The sequence below is a fragment of the Hemibagrus wyckioides genome, linkage group LG29 (genome assembly GCF_019097595.1).
Source record: "Hemibagrus wyckioides isolate EC202008001 linkage group LG29, SWU_Hwy_1.0, whole genome shotgun sequence".
Taxonomy (NCBI): Eukaryota; Metazoa; Chordata; class Actinopteri; order Siluriformes; family Bagridae; genus Hemibagrus; species Hemibagrus wyckioides.
The window spans coordinates 12043847-12069836 of NC_080738.1; the positions used below are offsets into that span (position 1 = coordinate 12043847).

At 41.0% G+C, this 25990-nt stretch overlaps 1 protein-coding gene across 3 annotated transcripts in view; it reads right to left on the reverse strand.

Annotated features, from left to right (window-relative positions):
- Positions 1 to 410: 410 nt before the first annotated feature.
- The window catches only part of LOC131349197 (solute carrier family 12 member 6-like), a 26531-nt gene continuing 951 nt past the window's right edge, over positions 411 to 25990 (reverse strand). The window contains exons 2-26 of one of the 3 annotated variants that reach the window (XM_058384666.1): positions 24945 to 25725; positions 20706 to 20797; positions 18598 to 18726; positions 17279 to 17425; positions 17090 to 17144; positions 15656 to 15786; positions 14978 to 15219; positions 12109 to 12392; positions 10422 to 10589; positions 10228 to 10326; positions 10058 to 10115; positions 8809 to 8983; positions 8554 to 8672; positions 7267 to 7365; positions 6999 to 7118; positions 6581 to 6685; positions 6322 to 6490; positions 5098 to 5293; positions 4316 to 4485; positions 4098 to 4229; positions 3174 to 3281; positions 2819 to 2932; positions 2470 to 2702; positions 1963 to 2096; positions 411 to 1467 (exon numbers count right to left, since the gene is read on the reverse strand). In XM_058384666.1, coding sequence (XP_058240649.1) covers positions 1376 to 1467; positions 1963 to 2096; positions 2470 to 2702; positions 2819 to 2932; positions 3174 to 3281; positions 4098 to 4229; positions 4316 to 4485; positions 5098 to 5293; positions 6322 to 6490; positions 6581 to 6685; positions 6999 to 7118; positions 7267 to 7365; positions 8554 to 8672; positions 8809 to 8983; positions 10058 to 10115; positions 10228 to 10326; positions 10422 to 10589; positions 12109 to 12392; positions 14978 to 15219; positions 15656 to 15786; positions 17090 to 17144; positions 17279 to 17425; positions 18598 to 18726; positions 20706 to 20797; positions 24945 to 25116 — 3543 coding nt within the window. In that variant the 5' untranslated portion in view covers positions 25117 to 25725 and the 3' untranslated portion in view covers positions 411 to 1375. Of the gene's footprint in view, positions 1468 to 1962; positions 2097 to 2469; positions 2703 to 2818; positions 2933 to 3173; positions 3282 to 4097; positions 4230 to 4315; positions 4486 to 5097; positions 5294 to 6321; positions 6491 to 6580; positions 6686 to 6998; positions 7119 to 7266; positions 7366 to 8553; positions 8673 to 8808; positions 8984 to 10057; positions 10116 to 10227; positions 10327 to 10421; positions 10590 to 12108; positions 12393 to 14977; positions 15220 to 15655; positions 15787 to 17089; positions 17145 to 17278; positions 17426 to 18597; positions 18727 to 20705; positions 20798 to 24944; positions 25726 to 25990 lie in introns of those variants that run through there. The other 2 variants (XM_058384667.1, XM_058384668.1) reach the window with 2 other exon arrangements.

The following is a 25990-nucleotide window of genomic DNA, read 5'->3' on the forward strand; positions in this document are numbered from 1 at the left end:
CTTACTTTTGATAGGTACTGACCACTGCAGACCGGGAACACCCCACAAGAGCTGCAGTTTTGGAGATGCTCTGATCCAGTGGTCTAGCCATCACAATTTGGCCCTTTGTCAAACTCGCACAAATCCTTACGCTTGTCCATTTTTCCTGCTTCTAACACATCAACTTTGAGGACAAAATGTTGACTTGCTGCCTAATATCTCCCACCCACTAACAGGTGCCATGATGAGGAGATCATCAGTGTTATTCACTTCACCTCTCAGTGCTCATAATGTTATGGCAGATCTGTATGTAAAAAAAGTTGCTACATGAGTTAGTTTAGTTTAGTCTTTATTATCATTCACCAGTTGGCCCAGAAACATGAAGTGGATGTGTAATAAGTTATTAAATACACCAGGCCAACATCAATTTCCTTCAAAAATCAGTTTATTTCCCACTTATCGATTTCTTGACCATTTTATTTCGAAATATTAATGTAACGTAAAAAAAAAAAAAAAAAAAAGCAAATAAGAAATGACATAAAAATTGGTCTTTGCTTTGAAAGTACAATCAAAGATATGTAGAGCACAGAGAAAACATTGCGAAACATTAAAAAATAAAAATAATAATAAAATTGTCTTAAAACATACTTCGAAAGCACTGCTGGGGTAGGTGATCTGCAGACATTAAAAAAAAAAAAAAAAAAAAACAACAGAGCAAGGACCACAAATACAATCATTATAAAGAGTGCAGGAATTTCAGCTGATAGACTGAAAGCACATTGTGGTTGCTCAAAGGAAATAAAAACAAACCAAATTAAGCGCATAAGGGATCTTAAATGGATATCGAACGCTCGCTCATACACACTAACATGCAAGCACAACACTAAAACAGCATGTGGAAACATTGACAAAATGTGCAACAATGCCTGCTTCTTATTGCTAGAAAAAACGTCACCTTTCATTCTGAATACTCGGTCCTTCCGTCAAATACAAACACTTAGCTGAAACAATCTTTAAGAATGTCTTAACAATAATTATTCAATCTGGAACATAGAAATGGCTCGAACATTACCACACACATTCAAGGTCCATCAACCAGAACAACCCCTGAGTCAATCCATGGAACACACTCACTGTCCCACTGTGTGATGTATGTGATGTGTGTGTTTCTCTTCAGTTGGTCCGATACTGCACTTCTACGCATGCTCATAACCATCGTGTCATTCACATGGAAATGGTGACGCTGGAGCTGGAGACCACAAACTAATGTGGATGGTGGGTGGGGCTTGACAGAGTAGGCGGAGCATGTTGGAGACACAGCCAGTGAGGCATTCGTCCGCACTGCGTTGGGCTCAACGGTACAGTTAATCATCAGCTGAATGACTTTTACTGGCAATCAAGAGTAAATGGTGATGACCTCACTTCCTCCACCCCTGACCAACAGGACGCGCTCCAGGCCTTCGGTCAGAACCTCCAAAAATTCCATATCTGCGTTTTTCAGTCAGGAACAATCACGGCAAATGATTGAATTAAGTAAGTATAGAACACATAATTAATTTAAGTGGCGTATCTTCTGACCAATCAGAATTCGAAAATTAAATAAATAAATAAATCATCTAAAGAACATCGATTTTCTGTTGTTGTTTTTTTTTAATGGATTATGCAATTATCCAAATTTATTTATTCGCCTTATAAATGTACAGGAATAAGTAATAATCTGGAAAAAATTATGCCACAGATTTATAAATATTTTTTTTTTTTTTTTTTTTAGACATTTCATATGTTGGAATTTTCCGTCTATTATTTTGCACTGCAATTTTGCAGAGAATGAAATAATGTGTAAGGACATGACAAATGTGTGTCATTTAAATGTAATTGAGTGTAACGATGTCTGAAACGAAATCCATCTTCGCGCTGCTCTATAACAGTGAATATACATGTGTGTGTAGAAATATTTAACAGAGGTATGAGAGAAAAGGATACAGTTTTCGTCTCCCTCCGGGTTCTTGGGTGGTCCTGGCATGTTGAGTAGGACCAGCCGGGCATCGTGGGATTTATTTACGATGACCTCGTTGAGTTTGACCGCTGTGTGCATGCGCCGCACATTGGAATGATCCCTGCAGGAGTGATAACATACATTCTTATGAAATCAAACACATGCAAAAGTGTCATTAAAAATACAAAACACAAGCATGTCATTATTGTCACTCCTGAATTTAGTATGGTCTCCCTTTGACGACATAGAACGGTCTTCTCCTGTAATGTCTGTTGAGACTCTCTCATCTTCTCTCATGTGCTCTCTTGTTCAACTCTTCCCACAGGATTTCAATAGCTTGTCAGCAGCTTGATTCTGTGGTTACTGCACAATTTCCATGTGGATTTGGATACACGTTTAGAAGATCTCACCATGACCCAGTTGTAACTTCTTGGCAGGGGCAGGGATACGAGGTTTGGTAAAAGTGGATGAGAGTGAATGTGTGTAAAACTCACGGCCGGATACTGAGCATGTCTCTGAAGCCCTCTGGTGTGCTGCAGCCGGAGGGAATGTGCGCTTGTGCACGCAGTTCCAGTGCTTTGTCTTTAGTCCAGGTCATGTGGACACGCCTATGGTCAGTGGCTCCGCCCACTTTTTCTGTCCCTCCAGGTCCGTCAGTGTCGTCGTCGTCATCGGAGCCAATGCTCGTTAAACGTAGCATCGAGTTCCTGTCCTTTACTAGCTGGGCCTACACACACACACACACACAAATCAAATATTGGTTTCAATATCGCACACTCCAATCCTTTCATGAGCCCCTTCTCTTCTTCTTCTTATACCTGTCACTCGCTCAGATACACTCACTCTCTTTTTCTCTGTCTCACCCTCACTTTCACTCCCTCTGTCTTCTTTTATATTGCTTCTCTCTGCACTATGTATGGGGCTGAAGTTGATAGTCTTCTCTCCACAAGATAATACCTAAAACACAAACCCTTGAAAACATTCCGGCATACAAACTTCACCTTCATGACAAATATAACCAAACAACAACAGCTACATTTAAAAAAAAAAAAAAATGCACAAAGACAGCTCTTATTAAACAGGTATGTCTAAACACGTTTATAGGTTTGGTAATGTAAACAGAATTCAGTATAATGCAACACACACACACTCTCACACACAAACACACTCGCTCGCTCTCACACACGCACGCACTCACCTCTCGGTCTCGATCCGATTTGGAGAGGCGCATCTGGCGGAGCATTTGAGATCTCTGTTCCATCATCAGAGTTCTCTCATATGTATACGCACTGATATCACTGTCATGCTGAGACAGAGAAAGAAAGACAGAGTGAGACAGACAAAGAGAATGACACAATCATAAAACAACTGATAGCATTGACAGAAACTTAAGGAAGTAATATAATATGATAAAAGTAAAATCATAAAATCAATAATGTATTATATATTATACAACAGATCAGGCATAACATTATGACCACTGAGAGGTCATGTGAATAACACTGATGATCTCCTCATCATGGCACCTGTTAGTGGGTGGGATATATTAGGCAGCAAGTGAACATTTTGTCCTCACAGTTGATGTGTTAGAAGCAGGAAAAATGGACAAGTGTAAGGATTTGAGCGAGTTTGACAAGGGCCAAATTGTGATGGCTAGACGACTGGATCAGAGCATCTCCAAAACTGCAGCTCTTGTGGGGTGTTCCCGGTCTGCAGTGGTCAGTATCTAATTAAAAGTGGTCCAAGGAAGGAACAGTGGTGAACCCAGAGACAGGGTCATGGGCTCATTGATGCACGTGGGGAGTGAAGGCTGGCCCGTGTGATCCGATCCAACAGACGAGCTACTGTTGCTCAAATTGCTGAAGAAGTTAATGCTGGTTCTGATAGAAACGCGTCAGAATACACAGTGCAGGACGGGTCAGGGCTGTTTTGGCAGCAAAAGTGGGACCAACACAATATTAGGCAGGTGGTCATAATGTTTTGTCTGACTGGTGTACATGCTAATCAAATAAAAATAAATACTACATGTATTTAAAAAAAAAAATAGCTTAAGCTAAAAGAATTATTATACTATACTATGCTATATGTAAAATATATTTATATTGGTGATCTATATCCGTACCATCTCTACAACCTCGACTTCAGCCTCTATACGCAAGTGGTAGAGGAAGGTGGCAAGGTCCTTTTTCATCTGAATGGAGTTATCCTCCATCTGAGCCACAGTGAAGATGCGCATCCCGCATTTACGCCAAACCTAACACACACACACACACGCAAACTATTAACAGGCTTGAACATACTGAGCTAAATCCAATTGAACTGAAACACTGCTGCTTTCACCTTGTGTTGCCGCAGTAGGAAGGGCAGGAGCATGAGCATGCCTCCGTCGTGTACGATCCACCACACATCAATATAACCGTCTGAATACGGCTCGCTATTCGTGGGAAAGAGAGAGATGTTCTTGGGCACCAGTAGAGCGAGGTGGGCTGCTGTCGTTAGACGCACAGTGTCTGTGAAGTAGAGAGAGCACATTACGATTAGTATATATACACAGTACATTTAGATAATAAAAATAATTTACTGAAAAGCAATAATAATATTAATAATTATAATAAATAATAATAATATAAAGAAATAATATACTGTCTTCAGTTAGGGGGCAGTGTTGTTTCAGAATATTCATCAATGCAGGCTGATTTATTTAACCAGCCACCTGTTACTAACATAAAGTAGCTTGCATTGAAGCCAATGGTTAATAAACTATTATACCTAATATCTATTATAGCTATAATTAATATAGTGCATTTTCATATCAGCAGTAACTAATAAAAATCAACCTACAAAAAAAATGCTATTACAGACAAAAATACTACAGAATAAAATGTGCATCACGACACAATTAGATATAGATATTAGAATAAATAAATAATTTTATTTAAATCTTAAATAGTTCCACCTCAAAGCTTGTATTTGACCAGTTCCAGGACTTTATAAGTTTGACATGTTCATCAGATCCGAAAAATTCAGTACTTGAAAAACATTTTTATTTATATCGTGGACCAAACTAGAAACGAACTGGTCTATAATCGGCATCTAGACAGGCCGTCTTGTTCTCCACTCACTGATGAACGTCTTCCAGCTTTGCGGGTCTTCACTCTGTCTCCAGGCGTGTGGCCAGCCCATTACCACCGTGTTTGGCCGCATGCCACCCAGGCCGCTTGACTGGATCATGTGACTGATGCCTTCACGTGGCTTTTGGGCCACGATGCACTGCACAAAGCCTTTCACCCGCTCTTTCTCCATCAGGTGCTTCAGCGTCTAAGAGAAAGATAAAAAAAAAAAACAAAAAACAAAAAAACGTGAGGAAACAGTGAGAAAGGGGAGGTATAAATTAAAAACAGAAGAAAAGCAATGTATGGCAGTAAAATGTGCTTTAAACCTCCTGGAAGTAGTCAACATTCTCTGTATTACAAAATAAAGCAGATATTTTTCTCAAATAGTATTCTTTATGTTAAAGCGCATAAAAAGTGAGAAACACATGTGACCCAACACTAAATAAAAGCTATAAAACAAACAAGAAGTAAGCTGCTCGTCTGTTGATAAAAGGAAAGGGGGAGAGAAAAGTATTCGCTCTGCACAGGTTAATATTTAACAGAGCCATTTTTTCCCCTACAAGGTTTTAGAGGTTGTTAGTTGCATGACTTTTTACTAGTCAACCAGTAATTACTCAACTAGTTATCCTAATGAACTGATTCTGGACACTGCTATTTTATCAGTGTTGTTAAGATTTTCCAGTGTAGTCTTCCACAACGTTTGTGTGACTGTAGAAGATAAAAATATATTTAATCTGCTTTCTTCAATTTCTGCCTACCTTTCTGTACCACCTGGCTTATTGTATATACACTGATCAGGCATAACAATATCAATATCAGGCACAACCACCTGTCTAATATTGTGTTGGTCTCCCTTTTGCTGCCAAAACAACAGGACTTAAAGAATACTTTTGATAGATACTGACCACTGCAGACCGGGAACCCCCCACAAGAGCTGCAGTTTTGGAGATGCTCTGATCCAGTCGTCTAGCCATCACAATTTGGCCCTTCGTCAAACTCGCTCAAATCCTTACGCTCGTCCATTTTTCCTGCTTCTAACATCAACTCTGAGGACAAAATGTTCACTGGCTGCCTAATATATCCCACCCACTAACAGGTGCCATGATGAGGAGATCATCAGTCTTGTTCACTTCACCTGGCAGTGCTCATAATGTTATGCCTGATCGGTGTGTGACTGAATTAAAGTTATATAACTGATCATTGTTGGATAGGTGGAACAAAGCAAGGCGGAACCTGTTCAGCAGCAAGCGATTCTCCATAAGAGTAAAGGAAGTTTCCGTTAATGACGGTGCCCACGATGGTTAAACCTTTTCCGGCTTTCAGCTGAGAGGCAAACGTCAGAAGGCGTGGAGACTTAACGTGAGCATCTTCATCAAGCTTCAGCAAAACCAGAAGCTGAGGCCTAAAACACACACACACAACAAGAGAAAGCACGTTTGAACCCTGAAGAAGATTTTTCCTTATAAAGATCTGTAACTATAGGAGTATATACCTCCAGTTCTTGGTGTGTGGTGGCCCCTCCTCCAGCCTGAGCAGGGCAAAGCGAGCTGCACTCAGAGACAGACCTCTAATTCCATCTCCCCACTCTTTCTCTGCCCTGAACACACACACACACACACATCAGTGAATTTCCAAAGCACAAAAGAAGATGTTAAATAGCACATTATGTGGTTCAAATAGTATACTTTTAAATAATTGGCATAAAAGGGTATTATTTTGACGTTTTTTTATGGCTCTATCAAGTTTGGAACATGTGATGATGCATGAGCTAGTCGTAAATAGTATTTCTGTGAGCAAATTAAAAGACCATCTTTTTTTTCCCCCTCTCTTCTTTTTTTGTCTGTGTTATTTTCCATCACTTGCCAAATGCATGAACACAAGTCAGGATTCTGGTTCTCATGGCAACGTACCCGTGATACTCAATGTACTTATAAATCATGCCGGCAATCACCATGGCGACGATTGCGTAGTACCACGATGAAATGAACATTAGAGCCAGGCAAATGACCATCCCCAAAAACGACAGCGTCCTGAGACAGAGAGAGAGAGAGAGAGAGAGAGAGAGAGAGAGAGAGAGAGAGAGAGAGATTTGAAAGGTCATACAGCTCAAATAGCAAATATTAAACAGGGGAAGGAGAGAGAGTGTGTGTGTGTGTGCTCAGATGCAGGTGTGTGTACCAGTGATAATAGGAGAAACGAGGTCTCCAGTTGGGGGTTCTCAGCAAAGTCTGAAGAGCACACGCCAGATTTACAAACAGATAACACATCAGGAAAAACCTGCAGAGGAAACAAGTGAGTTCAAATGTTAAACCGTAAAAGTGTTTGTGCATCACAGGTTTTTGCAATATCGGTATTACAAAGGCCAATATTGTGATGAGTAAGGAATAAGACATGACAGGGCATGCTGAAAACAAATGCAGATAGACTGAGAAAGAACAAAGTCCTCTGTCCTGAAGTGCTGACACTGACTGGAGCTGAAGCGTTCACATCGGTTAAGAATGTCTTCTTAGAGAAAACCTGACAAGAGCAAAGCTTATAAATTGTTCCTTGTGAAATAACAACAGGGTTTTCCATCATTCAAGGTAGCTGTTACTGTAGTAACAACAGCCTATATGAACAACTGTGTTACTAACCTTTCTATTGATTTGTACAGTAACCCCCCCTCTATATCGTGGTTCATTTATCACGGTCCCGGTATATCGCGGATTTTTATTTGGAACATAAATTTTTTCAGCGGATTTTCCCAGTGTATCGCGGTATCCACAAACCATATAGTGAATAGTTTTTATGTTGGAATAAGTTAATTTATTAATAAAGATATAATTATTAATTACAAAATATATACATTATTAAAATCAAGTAAAATATTAATAAGAACACGTAGCGTTGTTTAGGAAAGCGCGGTGCAGGGATGCTGAAAATCAATATACAGTACGGCTGGAGGAACGAGTCTGGCCAATCGGAATGCCCCATTCATTTAATCATGGTTGTGATTGGCTGCTGGCTATGCGTGCAGTCGGGAAAAGGGAAGCAGAATTCTCCAGCATCCCAGTTTTTCGCGTGTCACTGTCCCGAGTGTTTCGGTTTGTTTGCCCTATTATGTCGCCCCGCTAAAGCTTCTGGCAAGGAACATATATTGATATTTCTATGAATTTACTCAAAATCCATCTCACTATATGCTTGCAAATGTTTTCTGAGTGTGTTTAAAGAGTGTGGGAGGGTCATTTGGGGGTGGCATCCGTGTATCGTGGATTTTCTTTATCGTGGGGGTCACGTTCCAAAACACTCCTCCCACACTCCCACATAAACGGGGGACTACTGTATTACACTTACCACTACTGACAGAGCTGCTGCTACAGAAACTTAATCACCTTTTGAATAATCAGATCGGAAAATTCAGTAGCAATGTAGTGTAACGATGAATAAACTAGCCCTTGGTCTGTTTTACTGTGTATCCAAACATACATGGAAAGAATAGGAGCGACCAAGTCCAGTGAAGCGATGAGGATGCCCAGTTCGGCGATGAAGGCGGTCAGCAGCAGAGCCCAAGTAGGCTCTCCATTAGCTTTACCGTGACCGAACACCTGCAAAGAGAGTCATTAACATCATAAATAAAACATACAATACAATACCATAAACAGAAATACATACAAAGAGAATCATCATCCAGGCTCAGGGAACATTTTGGCTCACTCCAACAGGTTTATACACAGCACTTACCCTGAGGAAGGGGATGATGTTATCTTTAGCGATGGCCTGCAACAATCTTGGGGCGCCGGTCAGCGACTGAAGGCCTGCTCCGCACGTCGAGAAAAAAGATCCAATCACGATGACCCAGGGGGAGGGCCACGCGAGTGTCCCTACAACCAAGTTCCCTTTGACCGAGTCTCCAAACCTGCAAGAACATCATAAAGAAATGAAATGACCGCTGTGGAAAGAGATCGACGAGAAAGGAAAAAGAGACAACATGAAACAATTTGAAGGAAGAAGTTTGGATGGATGGTTGGGTGGAAAAGAACTAAAAAAAATAAGAAGAACTCAATTTAAATGTAGAAACTAAATAAAACTGAGACAGGGGAATGATGAGTGTACTGTAGATATGAATGAAAGGGGGGGGGCAGAGGGACAGATGGAAGCAAAAAATAATGTGAAATAGATGGATGAACAAAATGAATGAAGGACCTAAATTACTCAATGAGACAAAAAGCTGTGAGAAAGAAAGAAAGAAAGAAAGAAAGAAAGAAAGAAAGAAAAAGAAAAATAACAAATAATATTATAAGATGAAAGAAAGAAAGGATTTAAATAATAAGAAGCAGGAGAAAGAAAGAAAGAAAGAAAGAAAATAAATAATATAAGATGAAACAAAAAGGAAAGAAGAAAAGATTTAAGTAATAAAAACCAGGAGAAAAAAAAGAAAGAAAGAAAGAAAGAAAGAAAGAAAGAAAATAATATTATAAGATGAAACAAAGAAAGGAAAGAAAGATTTAAATAATAAGAACCAGGAGGAAAGAAAGAAAGAAAGAAAGAAAGAAAGAAAGAAAGAAAGAAAGAAAGAAAGAAAGAAAGAAAGAAAGAAAGAAAGAAAATAATATTATAAGATGAAACAAAGAAAGGAAAGAAGAGAAGAAAGATTTAAATAATAAAAACCAGGAGAAAAGAAAGAAAGAAAGAAAGAAAGAAAGAAAGAAAGAAAATAAATAAATTATATAAGATGTAACAAAGAAAGGAAAGAATAGAAGAAAGATTTAAATAATAAAAACCAGAAGAAAGAAAGAAAGAAAAAAGAAAGAAAGAAAGAAAATATTATAAGATGAAACAAAGAAAGGAACGAAAGATTTAAATAATAAAAACCAGGAGAAAAGAAAGAAAGACAGACAGACAGACAGAAAGTTATGAATTGGTGAATGGGATGATATATGGATTAATGGACAAACAACATTTAAAACAGAAGAAAGTAATCTTGGCTCACTTGTCTCGCAGAAGCACCCCCTCCACACAGGCTCCGAACAGAACCACACAGCTCAGATCTGTACATTTACTCAGGAAAACGTTTCAATAATCCACCAAAAAAACCCTGAAACACAAACTATCAATGTGAACCAAAGTGCAGGTGTGTGACTGAGTGTGTGTTTAGGATACAGACGAGAGAAGTGGTGAGGATGGCTAGAATAGTTCCAATAGGAATAGAGCGCTGGGCGTCCTTCAGATCCCCTGAGCGATTTGAGCCTGCCATGATACCTGTGAGAGAGAGAGAGAGAGAGAGAGGTAAAATATATACCTTTCAAAAAATGATCAAACGTGGTCTTTTAAAGAGGATGAAAAAGTTTGTGCACCTGTCACAGACGGGAAGAAGATTCCCACCAACAGTGTAAAAGACGTAGTCATGTCGACAAAGACGTATGGAAAGTGGTGGTTGGAGTATGAAGAGGCTGAACTGGGGGCAGGGTTTGAACCTCGCTCCAGAAGATCTCCTTTACTGAGGTATGAACTCCAGATGTTTTCTGGAAGAACAGAAGACAATTACCATTGTTCATGCACACTGAATGGTTCTGAATGGCTTCCTCTTTAAGATCTGTGCTGTCTACATAATTTATATTCCCACTATCAGGTGTCACACAGAGGAGGAAGCAGGGGTTTTGGTTTTTTGGTTTTGCTTTTGGTTTGCTCATCAGGGATCAAAACTGACATCTGGATTTCCTTAAAATGGCTTGGTGACATGGTCCATCTTTATCTGTTCTAGACTAATAAAACTGAATATGTGGGAGATGGTGAATATTGGAAATGGTAAGTATCCCTTTTGCTCTAAACACCATTTTCATTGTTTTGCTCCTTTTAGGTGACTACAAGAAGAAGACAGAATCTTTAAAATGTAAAAATAGATATTTTTTTTTTGCCATGAAATATATACTTTTATGTGAAAAAACCCTAACCCTAACCCTGGCATCTCTTTTTCTGTCTTCATTATCAAGAGAGAAGAAAAATCATTCCATGGCATGTTACTGAGAAATAGAAAAGTTCTCTGGCTTGAAGATTCTTCTGTGGTGGAAAACACACCGATATAAAGCACTGCAAACACACACACACGCACGCACGCACGCGCACACACACACACGCACACACATCACATCAGATTAGTTGGCTTCATATAATTAAAAAAAGTGACATGTAACATGGGTTTATGTTGATTTTCAAAATGCTGCAAGTTGATTATTTGTTATTTTGGGGTGAATCCGGCTTAAAAACCGTTACACCAATCTGGCAACCCGCACTGAAGCTTTTATTAAAATGAAAAGAAAAAGGCAAAGCCATTGTACTAAAAGTGGCAGTGCTTTATATCAGTGTGTTTTCCACCACAGAAGAATCTTCATAAATGTCTGTCTGTACTGCTTATCACGGGGAGCCTGTGCCTATCTCAGGCATCATCGGGCATCAAGGCAGGAAACACCCTGGACGGAGTACCAACCCATCGCAGGGCACACACACACACTCATTCACGCACTACGGGCAATTTAGAGACTCCAATCAGCCTAGAAGCATGTTATTGGACTGTGGGAGGAAACTGGAGCACCCGGAGGAAACCCACCAAGCACGGGGAGAACATGCAAACTCCACACACACAAAGTGACCAGGAGCAAGAACCAAGGACTCTGGAGGTGTGAGGCGAATGTGCTAGCCACCATGCCGCCCCTTTCATAAATGTCCTCAGTCAAAACTGCTGATGATTCTACCTTTATCTTTGTTAAATAACAACAAATCTGTGTCATCCATTTATTTTTTGACTTGCCCAATAGGCAAGTCACTGAGAAATTCCCCTTACTACTGAAACAATATTGTATTAATACAAGAACATATTATTAATAAATACATTTCCAGGTAAAACTACTGCATCAGTAATGCTGTCAAAGAAAATCAATCCACACTTTTTTGATCAATAAGATCTAAGAACTTAACATATCGTGGTAAAAAAGTGAGCAGAAATTAAAGTTTAATATGTTACATTAAAATATAAGCATGTAATACCTGCAATAATTCCACTAGTGAGTCCCGGTATTCCCGCGATCTTCGTGACATTGTTGTGAGTGAAATACTCATCACACACTGTGTTCAGCTTCGACAAATTACAAAACCGTGACCAGAGAACTGTTGTCTTTTCCACCACTAATGGAGTAAAAGAAGGGGCTTCGGTGCCATTGAAGCTTTCACTAATGTTGATATTGATACTGTTTTCGTCCTGAATCATCTTGGCACACAGATTGTCATGAAGCTCGTGTCGAGAGATGCTCCGGTTGCCCAGCATACACACTCTGGTGGCAGACAAGATGAACAGAGAGCAGAAATGACTACTATGAACAAAAATAACTCTTAGGCAAAACAGTTAAACATGAGAATGTATTTAAGATAAACATCTTTATAGCACTGAAGGGAGATTGTGTGTCATTTGCTTATAACCTTGGTATGGAAATCAAGCATACAAACCCATAGAGCATGTCTCTGGGAAAGAGAACAACCATTTGCAGCCATTGTCAGAATACACTGAAGACTGAAGGTTAGGTCTGGTAAAGTTTACTTCATCATAATGTGCATCAATGCTTCAGGGTCCTGTCATGACCACGGCTCTCAATTACCCCTAGGTGTAGATGAGTGTGTAAATACACTATATTGCCAAAAGTATTCGCTCACCTGCCTTGACTCGCATATGAACTTAAGTGACATCCCGTTCCTAACCCATAGGGTTCAATATGACGTCGGTCCACCCTTTGCAGCTATAACAGCTTCAACTCTTCTGGGAAGGCTGTCCACAAGGTTTAGGAATGTGTTTATGGGAATTTTTGACCATTCTTCCAGAAGCGCATTTGTGAGGTCACACACTGATGTTGGACGAGAAGGCCTGGCTCTCAGTCTCCGCTCTAATTCATCCCAAAGGTGTTCTATCGGGTTGAGGTCAGGACTCTGTGCAGGCCAGTCAAGTTCATCCACACCAGACTCTGTCATCCATGTCTTTATGGACCTTGCTTTGTGCACTGGTGCACAGTCATGTTGGAAGAGGAAGGGGCCAGCTCCAAACTGTTCCCACAAAGTTGGGAGCATGGAATTGTCCAAAATGTCTTGGTATGCTGAAGCATTCAGAGTTCCTTTCACTGGAACTAAGGGGCCAAGCCCAGCTCCTGAAAAACAACCCCACACCATAATCCCCCCTCCACCAAACTTTACACTTGGCACAATGCAGTCAGACAAGTACCGTTCTCCTGGCAACCGCCAAACCCAGACTCGTCCATCAGATTGCCAGATGGAGAAGCGCGATTCGTCACTCCAGAGAACGTGTCTCCACTGCTCTAGAGTCCAGTGGCGGCGTGCTTTACACCACTGCATCTGACGCTTTGCATTGCACTTGGTGATGTATGGCTTGGATGCAGCTGCTCGGCCATGGAAACCCATTCCATGAAGCTCTCTGCGCACTGTTCTTGAGCTAATCTGAAGGCCACATGAAGTTTGGAGGTCTGTAGCGATTGACTCTGCAGAAAGTTGGCGACCTCTTCGCACTATGCGCCTCAGCATCCGCTGACCCCGCTCCGTCAGTTTACGTGGCCTACCACTTCGTGGCTGAGTTGCTGTCGTTCCCAAACACTTCCACGTTCTTATAATACAGCTGACAGTTGACTGTGGAATATTTAGGAGCGAGGAAATTTCAGGACTGGATTTGTTGCACAGGTGGCATCCTATCACAGTTCCACGCTGGAATTCACTGAGCTCCTGAGAGCGACCCATTCTTTCACAAATGTTTGTAAAAACAGTCTGCATGCCTAGGTGCTTGATTTTATACACCTGTGGCCATGGAAGTGATTGGAACACCTGATTCTGATTATTTGGATGGGTGAGCGAATACTTTTGGCAATATAGTGTATGTGTGCATAGTGCCCTGTAACTGACAAGCATTTCATTTAGGGTGTATTCCAGCTTCCCAGTAAAGGTTCTAGATTCACTATCACACTATCCGGTTACTTAAGACACACACCTAGTTTGCTTTATATTACTAGCAACCTAACCTGAGCAAATAACCTAACAAGCGTGCATACACTGAACAGGCATAACATTATGACCACCTAATAATGTGTTGGTTCACCTTTTGCTGCCAAAACAGCCCTGACCCGTCCTGCACTGTGTATTCTGACACCTTTTTATCAGAACCAGCCTTAACTTCTTCAGCAATTTGAGCAACAGTAGCTCGTCTGTTAGATCACATGGGCCAGCCTTCGCTCCCCACGTGCATCAATGAGCCTTGACTGCCCATGACCCTGTCTCTGGGTTCACCACTGTTCCTTCCTTGGACCACTTTTGATAGATACTGACCACTGCAGACCGGGAACACCCCAGAAGAGCTGCAGTTTTGGAGAGGCTCTGATCCAGTGGTCTAGCCATCACAATCTGGCCCTCCAAATCCTTACGCTCGTCCACTTTTCCTGCTTCTAACACATCAACATTGAGGACAAAATGTTGACTTGCTGCCTAATATATCCCACCCACTAACAGGTGCCATGATGAGGAGATCATCAGTCTTATTCACTTCACCAGTCAGTGCTCCTGTTATATGTATAATGTATATGCTACATGTGTAATGTATTACGCTTGGAATAATATGTATAATATATTACATATTATTAAACTGATATTTAATACCAAGTTAAATAATATGTCAGATTTCTATTTTAATGGAATAGAATGTGGCCTACAATTTTTGCCCCAATAAAAGTCAATTTCTGCTGTCTCAGATCTAAATGGTATAGATGTTTAGCGGCTCTGTTCTGAACTGCTCATGATATCAGTATTATACCGAAGTATCACATACATCCCATTACCAATTATCAGTAAATGCCTGTCAGCTGTCACTCACGGGAAGGAAGGTGGACTGAAGGCTGAGACCAGAGCGCCGGTATAGATGGAGAGGATAGAAATTATGACGCAGGCCAGAAATAACGACGCCAATTTATTTACGTATTTGACTCCCACGAAGACCAGAAGTGACATCAGCAGCAAGAAAATGGAGCCGTAGACACGCATGTTGTTTAACATAGCTGCCGCTTCGCCCTCGGGCTTATGGGAGTAAAAGATGGCAGCTGATGGAGCTATATACATCTGTCAGAGGGGTAGAGGGAGAAAAAGAATGTGACAAAATTATAATAGATGATAGTAGAAATTATTCTCTTATATGATTAAAGGATGAATGTATTAATTATGAGACATGTGCCAATATTAGTTTCATATCACAGTACGAATCCGTGATTATGGTTTAAAAACTGATATCCTACAGTAAATACAATTCATTCCTACAGGATGATTGCTGAAACCTTTCTCACAGCACTCTTTATTCAGTCCGTGCCTTCAAATCTGACCACATTCGGACACCTCACACTGCTGCACATAGGAAACTGGAGGTAGTGACTATATTTGGAACAGTACTGTGCTGTAAAAACTGATTATCGGCACAGTCATCATATGAGAACGCTATGTTAAGCGCTAATCGTGACTCTTCATTATGAAATAATGAGCAGTGTAAGGAAGACACCCGCACCAGCAAGATCTCGATGGCTCCGAGGATGTACATGGACCCAGCAAAGGTGGTGCCGAGATAAAAACACAAACCGACTGCACCCCCAAACTCTGGGCCCAACGAGCGTGAGATCATAAAATACGAACCCCCGGCTAAAGGAAAAGACAGACACACAGAGAGAAACAGACAGAGGGAAAGAATTTGTATAGCTATGTTATCTTGTCTACGTTAACTCTACAAAAGTGTTACGACTACGGTAAAAGTTAGAAAGCATTAGGCTGAGCAGATATTGTTGAGATCCTTCTGGTTACATTAAGGCACTTATCAGGAGCTACAGCAATGATGATGACAGTTCGCAACTAAAAGACACCACTGATGTTAATGTATGAACTGGGGGATCACAGTCCAGTAGTGCTGCGAGATCAAGGACTCTGACGAAACGCGTCAGAGAGACAGTGTTGGGCAGATGCATAAATACAAATAGTAGTTAGTGTATCTTTTTTGATCTAACAAGTTTTGCATTACTTGTTAGATGCTTGGGGGCATAGGCCTGGGAGGCACTTGCCCAGTAGGCTAGATAACACATTTATGATTTGTCCAACTCTGAGCCCTTGGTTTATTACTTATAATAAGCCAGTGAGGTGTTATCTAGGGAAACATTTTTTTCAGCTGCTGTGTCATTATCCAAGCCTGAGTATAATTTCTCCATCGCTGTAATCGTTTTAACTCATAATTTTACGTCATGACTGATCTTCTGACTAAGTTCGTGTGATTATTTTTTTTAATTGCTGTGCCATTATTTAGATTGACAAGAAAAATAACTTAAAAGTCAAAATAACAAGGTATTAAGTAAAAATAACTAAATAGTCAAAATGATGACTTATGAGTAAGTCAAACTTATGGGACGGCAATTGGAAAAATATGCACGTCTTGCAGTTCAGAGCTTCCACAGTCTATCAATCATAGACAGAGTTTATAGTGTAGCCAGATACATTTCTCTTCATTCAGTAGCTCATCTGCGCATACCAAACCAGTACATTCCTTAAACCAGGGGTGTCCAATCTTATCCACAAAGGGCTGGTGGGTGGATGCAGGTTTTCATTCCAACCGAGCAGCAGCCACAAGTCGAGTCTATTGAAAGCCAAGAACAGATTAAACGGGTGGAATCGGGTGTGGCTCCTGCTTGATTGGAACGAAAATCTGCCCCCACACTGGCCCTGTGCAGATAAGATTGGACTCCCCTGCCTTAAACAAATTAATACAAAAAAAAATAAAAATAAAAATGGCAACATCCTTGTCTGTGTTAAAGTGCACAGCAATTTTACTTCAACAGGCAAATGCTTTCACCTATTACCAATCATATGTGCTACCCTGGACCGCCCGGAGCGTCGTATTGTTCTCAAAAGCCATTAACGTTCAAGGCTTTTCTTCTAAAGGAGAGTGAGACCTACGTACCTGGTACCACTCCATTAGTAGCAATGGCACTCATTGAGATAGCAGTCAGCATGGTCTAAGAAAGAGAGGCAAGAGAGAGATTAGATCAGCGAAGTTAATCAGCAACTTGTGCTTTACTTTTGGACACAGTGCCAAATCTTGCCACTAAAACGAGTAAATAAATAGTAATGGACTGTGGCTTCAACTCACGCAGCAGCAGCAGATGAAGACGATACACAGCGCCTGCAGAACTCCGGCTGTTCCCACGACCCAAGTGAGCCGGAGGAAGAGGATGACGCCAAATATGTTTTGCAGGCAAGGCAGGTATACGCCCATGAACGTGCCCATCTGAAGAGACTGGGGGGTCATACATATAAGAGACTTAGTATCACAGCTGTGTGTGCAGTACACCTATATATGCTTGTTTTTTTGTTTTTTTATTTTAAACAGAGCGAAAAGCATTACAGGCAGCAGAGTTTAGAAAAATCCTACATTTATAAACTTGCCCACAGGCAGGAAAAAAGTATCAGTTAATGTACTGTAACGGAAGCTTACTTGGTGGTTTCATCCGTGTTTCTGTATAATCCTGTGTATTTCTAAAATGTTTGTTTTATCATCTGTGCATGCTAATTAATCTGCTTAATAAAAATATGTTCTACCATCCCATATGTGGATCTTCCCTAAAATATTAGAAGCACACAACCCTCTAGAAAGTCTATTAATACTGTACCAATAATAATTTCCCTTCACTGACCCAAACCAGTTTCATCAAGGCAATGCCCCTGTACACAAATCAAAGCCCATAAAGACATGGTTTGCCCAGGCTGACATAGAAGAGACCTGATCCCTCACCTCAACCCCAATAAACAACTCTGGGATGAACTGGAAGACTGACCAGGTCTTCTCACATAAACCAGTGTATATCCTTACTATTTTTGTTGCTAAATAAACACAAATCCCCACAACCAAGCTCTAAAATCTAGAGGAAAATTTATCCCTGAAGAGTGGAGACTGAAAAGGGGGTCAGCATCCATAATAATGCCCCTTAGAATGAGTACATACGGGAGTAGTGGTCAGGTGTCCACATACTTTGGGCTCTATATTGTACTTTGCCTTTAGGCAGCTATGAGTAAAAAACAATTACATCCCAGGCACAAAAGCTTTTTGTCCTGGGCAGTCATTTATGGCAGGGCATTTTCAGTTCCTTAGGACCAGGAATTGGGTATACGAACCAAGGAGAATATCATCACTGCCAAATAACTCAGTAGGATGCTGATGCTGAGAGAGGTCAAACAACGTTTATTTCACCTGCCCATGGACCACAGCTTGCTAGTCCTATCTATCCTGCTGCGCTCCATACGACACACGTCTAAGAATTCCTTCTGATGGAGCAGAAATAGATCAACAGCAAAGCTAATGAATTAACTTGTTATAAATTTGGGGTTAAATTATATTAACTACCATATTTAAGCTACCACCTGAGCAGGTCTGAAATATAGACAGGCTGAAGTGACCGAAATGTGTTATACCTTGATAGATTTGCGTTTCTCTCCAATGTTTTCAGCCTCTTCATGCTCGCGGGCACCCTGTGTGAGGTTTGTGTAGTTGACCAGACGCGAGAGGAGGGAGGAAACCTTCGGTCGGGTGTCCATCTCTTCCTACAAAGATAGAGACAGAGCGATGAGGGGATGAAGGATGACAGAGAAGGATTGAGAAGTTACTGCCTCGTCCTTTACTTGAACTAAAAGTGGCATGTACAAAAACCTGTTGCTAAATATATCTCACTAAATGCAGCTACACTTTGGCTCAGAGCCCAGAGCAACCAGTCATTCTCAACACAGCACTGGCGGTAATGGTCTGTAAATGCAGCAAAAGCCACATTTGCACAGTTAAAAACAAATCAATAACCACCCAGAGCTAATGAATTCTGTCAACTGTATAAATGGATTTTACGAGCAATTGGGAGTCGGTCCAAAAATTCCGAGTTCACAGTCAAGCACTGGTCTAAGTTCATAAACTGGTGATAAGTACTGAGTGAAATATGAAAAGGGCTTTTACGGCTAAATCAATAAACACACAACAATGCGGTAGCTGTATCTATAGCAGCATCATACAGATGGATTTGTTTGTGTTGAAATCCTACAGCGTGATTTCTGCAGCTTATCTTTATACTGAAGCACTGTCTTAAGTAACTGTCTCACTAAATGATATTAATCCATTTGAAAGCCTGGCGTTAATTAAAAACTATACCAATGCCATGTAATAAATTTAGTTAATGAAACATGGATGCTAAAAGCTAATATTGACTCACTGAGTACACTCTGCTGTATTGTTTTCAGCAAGGAAGGAGTAAATCATGACAAAGCATGCGGCTAAAGGAAAATAATCAGTGACAGAGAAGAATCAGTGAGACGGCTAGACACCAAGCAGGGTTAATTTAACTCATTATTTTTCCATAACAGCATGTCACAAAGTGTTTATACCTCTTGGACCACAGCCATTTGTCAACAGTTGACAATTGTGTTTAAGGACACTGTCATTTTTTTCCTAATATTTAAATTCTTCTAATAAAATATTCTTTCCGGTCCAGCAGCAGAATCCAGCACTCTCATTGCCGCGGCCTGGGTTCGATTCCCGGGCAGGGCGCTAACCCAGTCACTTAAGAGTTAACTCTCAGTGCCGGTTCCAATTTTCGGATTAAATAGGAGGGTTGTGTCAGGCAGGGCATCCAGTGCAAAACCTGTGCCAAATTGGAACATGCGGACCAAATGACCTGCTGTGGTGACCCCGACCAAGGAGCAGCCGAAAGAACAACAACAACAACATTCTTTCTGAAAATTCATTATCTGTGATGAATTTTGCAGCAGGAACAACTATCTGATCTGTATACTATATCAATATACTTCATGCCTTCTGATTAGATTAGAGTATTCAACAGCGCTATGGTATACATTAATTAATAATATAAATTAATTTTTTTTTATTAATAATCTAGATCTTGCTTGTGGATGGAGTGCTTTGGAGCTTAATACGTATGCCATCTGTACACTATAGTGTCTGTGTTAATGTAGTTAATATACACCGAGCAGGCATTACATTATGACCACCTGCCTAATATTGTGTTGGTCCCCCTATTGCTGCCGAAACAGCCCTGACCCGTCCTGCACTGTGTGTTCTGACACCTTTCTATCAGAACCAGCACTAACTTCATCAATTTGAGCAACAGTAGCTCGTCTGTTAGATCACACGGGCCAGCCTTCACTCCCCATGTGCATCAATGAGCCTTGTCGTCCATGACCCTGTCTCTGGGTTCACCACTGTTCCTTCCTTGGTTCATTTTTGATAGATACTGACCACTGCAGACCGGGAACACCCCACAAGAGCTGCAGTTTTGGAGATGCTCTGATCCAGTGGTCTAGCCATCACAATTTAGCCCTTCATCAAACTCGCTCAAATCCTTACGCTTGTCCATTTTTCCTGCTTCTAACACATCAACTTTGAGGACAAGATGTTCACTTGCTGCCTAATATATCCCACCCACTAACAGGTGCCATGATGAGGAGATCATCAGTGTTATTCACTTCACCTGGCAGTGCTCATAATGTTATGCCCGATCGGTGTAGTATGTGGCACTTACCTCGAACAGCGCCAGGTTTCGGTCGTAGAAATCATCGTCATCAATGGTGTGAGTGTTATTGATGTACACATTGGAGATCTTAGAATTTCCATCTGAGAGAAAAAGAAGCAGAAGCCGGACACAGTGAAAAGAGGGAAAGATTATAAACATGTGATGTAAAATAAACAAGATACGAGATTTTCTGTGGGCCTAGAGTGAGGTATGTTTCTCTGTGTGTGTGTGTGTGTGTGTGTGTGTGTATGTGTGTGTGTGTTTGTGTGTTTGTGAGCAAGAGTGAGAGAGAGAGAAGGTACTGCAGTAGCTGAACAGTCACACTTCAGTTTCACAAGGCTCAGCAAACTGTGTCTGCATTATTACTCTCACTTCCCTCGCCAGTCACACCCTTATCATCACTCCACGTGCACAGGCATAGCTCACATCAGTTTCCTGTTTTTTTCCCCTACTAATCATCAACTCACACATTGTGCCTTTGTATGTGTGTATACACTCCTGTGCAGTCATGCAGGTAAACACCAATATTTCTGAGGAAAAACATGTATGTGGATAAAAAACTAGGTCTGTCTTATTCATTTAAAAAAAAAAAGATTAATTACTTAAACATGCATAGATACCTATTTTACCTTACAATTTGATGTGTCAGATATATTTATTAGTTCTGTATTATTATAACTATTCCGCTGATGACATGGTTTCCAGGCTTTCAGAAACTAGTCATATACACCAACCTGGCATAACATTATGACCCCCTGCCTAGTATCGTGTTGGTTGCCCGTTTGCTCCTAACACAGCCCTGACCCGTCATGCACTGTGTGTTCTGACACCTTTCTATCAGAACCAGCATTAACTTCTTCAGCAATTTGAGCAACAGTAGCTCGTCTGTTGGATCGGATCACACGGACCAGCCTTCACTCCCCATGTGCATCAGTGAGCCTTAACCACCCATGACCCTGTCGCTGGTTCACCACTGTTCCTTCCTTGGACCACTTTTGATAGATACTGACCACTGCAGACTGGGAACACCCCAAAAGAGCTCCAGTTTTGGAGATGCTCTGATCCAGTCGTCTAGCCATCACAATTTGGCCCTTCATCAATCTCGCTCAAATCCTTGCACTTGTCCATTTTTCCTGCTTCTAACACATCAACAGTGAGGACAAAATGTTGACTTGCTGCCTAATATATCCCACCCACTAACAGGGGCCATGATGAGGAGATCATCAGTGTTATTCACTTCACCTCTCACTGCTCATAATGTTATACCTGATCGGTGTAACTGCGATAATAGGCAGTGGTGTGTTACTCTACATATTTGCATATTGAGGTTTCATACCGAGTTAACAGTTCTGCAATGGCTGGAACAATTAAGAAACATTATATTGTACATTCCGATGTAAATATTTATAGATATCACTTCTTAAAAAAGAAAATACAACATTTACATGCATTTAAACGTTTTTTCCTACATCATGACACAATAGTTATTCTTTTTGTTTTGATGCAATTGCTTCAGTCAGCTGTTTCTGCTATATAGAAGGCCTGCTATGGAGAAAATACTCTCTGCTTACAGATACAGCAGGCTTACAAAATAAATATCGCCTTCCAAACCACATTCACAGACACTAAATTGGAAAATAACAGCTTTTCTTATCTATTCTTTTAAATCCTTTCTCCATCATGGAAGATCCCTCCCAAAAAACGCTGACAATGCTTGCTATGTGTTGAGGAATAATTCTATGCTAGCCCCAAGCAAATCAAGCAGCACTAGCTATGTCATGTAATCAATTACACAGCAATCACGTGATTGATCGACTGATGTGAACGAAATTTGTGCAAGTGTGCATATATTCAATTCGATCCGATTCAATTTATTTGTACAGCGCTTTTAACAATGGACGTTGTCTCAAAGCAGCATTACAGAAGTATAGAAACATACAGAAAAAAAGAAATAAATCAAGTTTAAAGCTACTATTTTATCCCTAACGAGCGAGCCTGAGGCGACGGTGGCGAGGAAAAACTCCCTGACATGATACGAGGAAGAAACCTTGAGAGGAACCAGGCTCAGAAGGGAACCTCATCCTCATTTGGGTGACACTGGGCAGTAAATAATATAACTGTCCTTTCTACAACAGCAACCAAGAGCTCTTGAGGAACTATTAGGTCAGTGTAGTTAGTGAGTTCATTATAGGACCAAATCTGTGTGCTTAGAAACAAACGTCCTTTAGCTACACAGATACGTGATTTCAAACGGCACATGTCCATCACATAACCAACAATAATAAAGATAACACAAAGAGCACACAAGCTATGAAAATAGTGCTCTTCCATCTCTGTCTTTTTCTCCACCGATGCTTTGCCGCATTCACACATGATCTATATTTGGAAACAAATAGAGATATTTGGTTGCGTGGGAACAACCCCGAGTTGTGCGAGTTATGCTCAGAATTCGGCGTCAGCTCTTTCCTCAAAGCTTCCCTGTTTTAAGTCACTGCGTGTTCTGTCTCGGCTGGATGAATATGATGAAATGTTTTTCCGAAAGAAAAGCTGGCACTGAGAATCACAGCTACAGGGATTTGGGTTGCACCATGTATTGTGCCACAATAAATGATAATGTTTCCCAGCCAAATTACATTTATTACATCTATAACCTAGTACAATGGTTACAGCGGAAACATGTCACCGGCTTTGTACAGATTTCAATATAAACACTGAGTTCACGTCACACGGTACGATTCAACATGAACACAAATTAAACCTAATGTTGATCATTTTTAAAGAACAGGACGGCGTTTTGTTTTTTCTCTGAGGGAACACAAACAAGGCGGTAGCTATGCTTAGAATTTGTTTGAACTCACAAACTAGTCATCCCACATTCATACCTGAGTGTTATTCCCGAACAACAATTAGACAAATTGCCTGGAAAACATCTGTGTTGTGTCAAAGCTGTAAGCTTTGAACTGAAACCATGGTCTATGAGTGGAAGATCTTGTCACACTCGCTTTTGTGCAAGCGAAATTTATTTCAATCACTTTCACAGTTGCAGACACCCAGAGCTACACTTATACTGCCAAAGCTTTTGGGACACCCCTCCAAATCATTGAATTCAGGGGTTCCAATCACTTCCATGGCCACGTGTGTATAAAATCAAGCACCGAGGCATGCACACGGCTTCTACAAACAAGAATGGGTCACTTTCAGGAGCTCAGTGAATTCAAGCGTGGTACCGCGTTAGGTTGCTTCCTGTGCAATAAGTACATCTGTGAAATTTTCTCACTACTAAATATTCTACAATCAACTGTTTGTGGTATTATAACAAACTGGAAGCAATTGGGAACAAAGGCAAATCAGCCACGAAGTGGTAGGCCGTGAAAAATCAGCGCATGCTGAGGTGCGGAGAAGTCGCCAACTATGTGGCCTTCAGATTAGCTCAAGGACAGTGCGTAGAGAGTTTCATGGAATGGGTTTTCATGGCCGAGCAGCTGCATCCAAGCCTCACATCACCAAGTGCAATGCAAAGCGTCGTGTTCAAATACAGTGGTGTAAAGCATGCCACCACAGGGCTCTAGAGCAATGGAGACACGTTCTCTGGAGTGACCAATGTGCATGGAAAGGCAGACGTCCCAAAACTTTTGGCAATACAGTGTATCAAATCTACAAACACATGCTTTGGCTGCCTTGTGTACTGGAAGAATACTCAAGACACAAGCTCACAGACAACTACAGTGATTGTTCATCATTGCTCTGACTGACAGAGGAATGGCATCTTTCTCCCCTAAACAACAGAGCTCACAACTCTTTTAGACGCCCAGACACAGATGGCTATGACATTCATGGGATTCAAACTCACAATCGGTGGAACAGAAAAGAGTAACCTGCTTGTTCTCACAAATGTTTAATCATGGTCAAACTTCACAGTGCACATTAGGTCCCACAGCCCAATTTCCAATGTGACTGCAAATGATTATTGGACCACTTATTGGTTGTTATAGATTATGGCAAATTAAAGTAAAATAACCAACATAAATCTCCCATCTGATGAATTTACCTCATTTTCATACTCCTCAGACCATTCTGTTGATAGGAGCAATTTTATCCCTCCCGTCTGGATGGAAATGTAATGGTCAAAATACTGATTTGCAATACAAGTGAACATGTGGACCTGACACACAACTAGCATAACAGTGATTTTTTGTTGTCTACTACTAATTCTAACTATTTAGGAACCTGACTATTTTTCGTCCTTACCCTGGTCATGGTGGCTTCGGTCCGGCGTGTCCTCGCTGTTGTTGAAGCTCTCTCGTGAGCCGAAGTGGACTCGTCCGGTGGCGCGTGAGCCGGTGTCGGGCGACGCATCCGACAGGCCTGGGATATCCTCGGCTTTGGTCGGTGTCACAGTGAAGCGCACTGAGGACGCCATGGCTTCCCGGGGCTGCTGGGGATCCGCCAGGGTGAACGGTTTGGACGGAAATCAGTGACCTTTCAAACCTAAGCTAATACTGAGAACCGAGACTGTGCAACACGTCGCCATTGAATCCGAGTTTGGTGACTTTGCCGTCCACCACCGCCGCCGCCACAGATGTAATTCGCCAACAGTGGATCGATTTTAGGTGTATAAAGTCTTAATCAAGTGTATGTATGCTATGGATCACTGATGATTATGAGTTACGAGTGAACCAGTCTCTAAAGACGTACAGTGAATTAGGTCTCAACACTAGAAGGCTCAGGCATGAGATAGATAATGTGTAGCTGAGATTTGTTTGTTTTTCTAGAGGTAGGAATGCCTTGAGTTAAAGTGCTCCATACATTCACAAGGTAACTATCTGAGATCCGGGAACGGGTATCATAAGGTTGTCTGATGGAAAAAATACAGAATATGTGAGAAGGTCAAGAAACAGGTTCCTGTGCTAGTTTCTTCTTGTGATGGAGCACCTGTGGAAGCTAGCTAGCTAACTCATCAGACATGCTTTGTTTCTTTATTTATTTATTTATTTATCTGAGGTTAAAGAGCTCCTTGTGGACCTAAAATCTGGTGTGACGGGTGTTGTGTTTGGACAGAAGAGAAATGGGGAAAAAGACAGAGAAGAAAAGTGGGACACTGTTAGTAAAGGCACTGAGGGGAACAAAGGCGAAAAAAATAACGGGGGTTTCCTCTCCTTCTTCAGGTCAGAAACCGACACACCTTTCTAAGTAATAAAGTATTTTCTTGTTAAATGTGTGCCTACAAGGGTAAACATGGAGGTTCAGACACATCAATACAGGACGATTTGTATAATTTAGTTTATTACACTGAA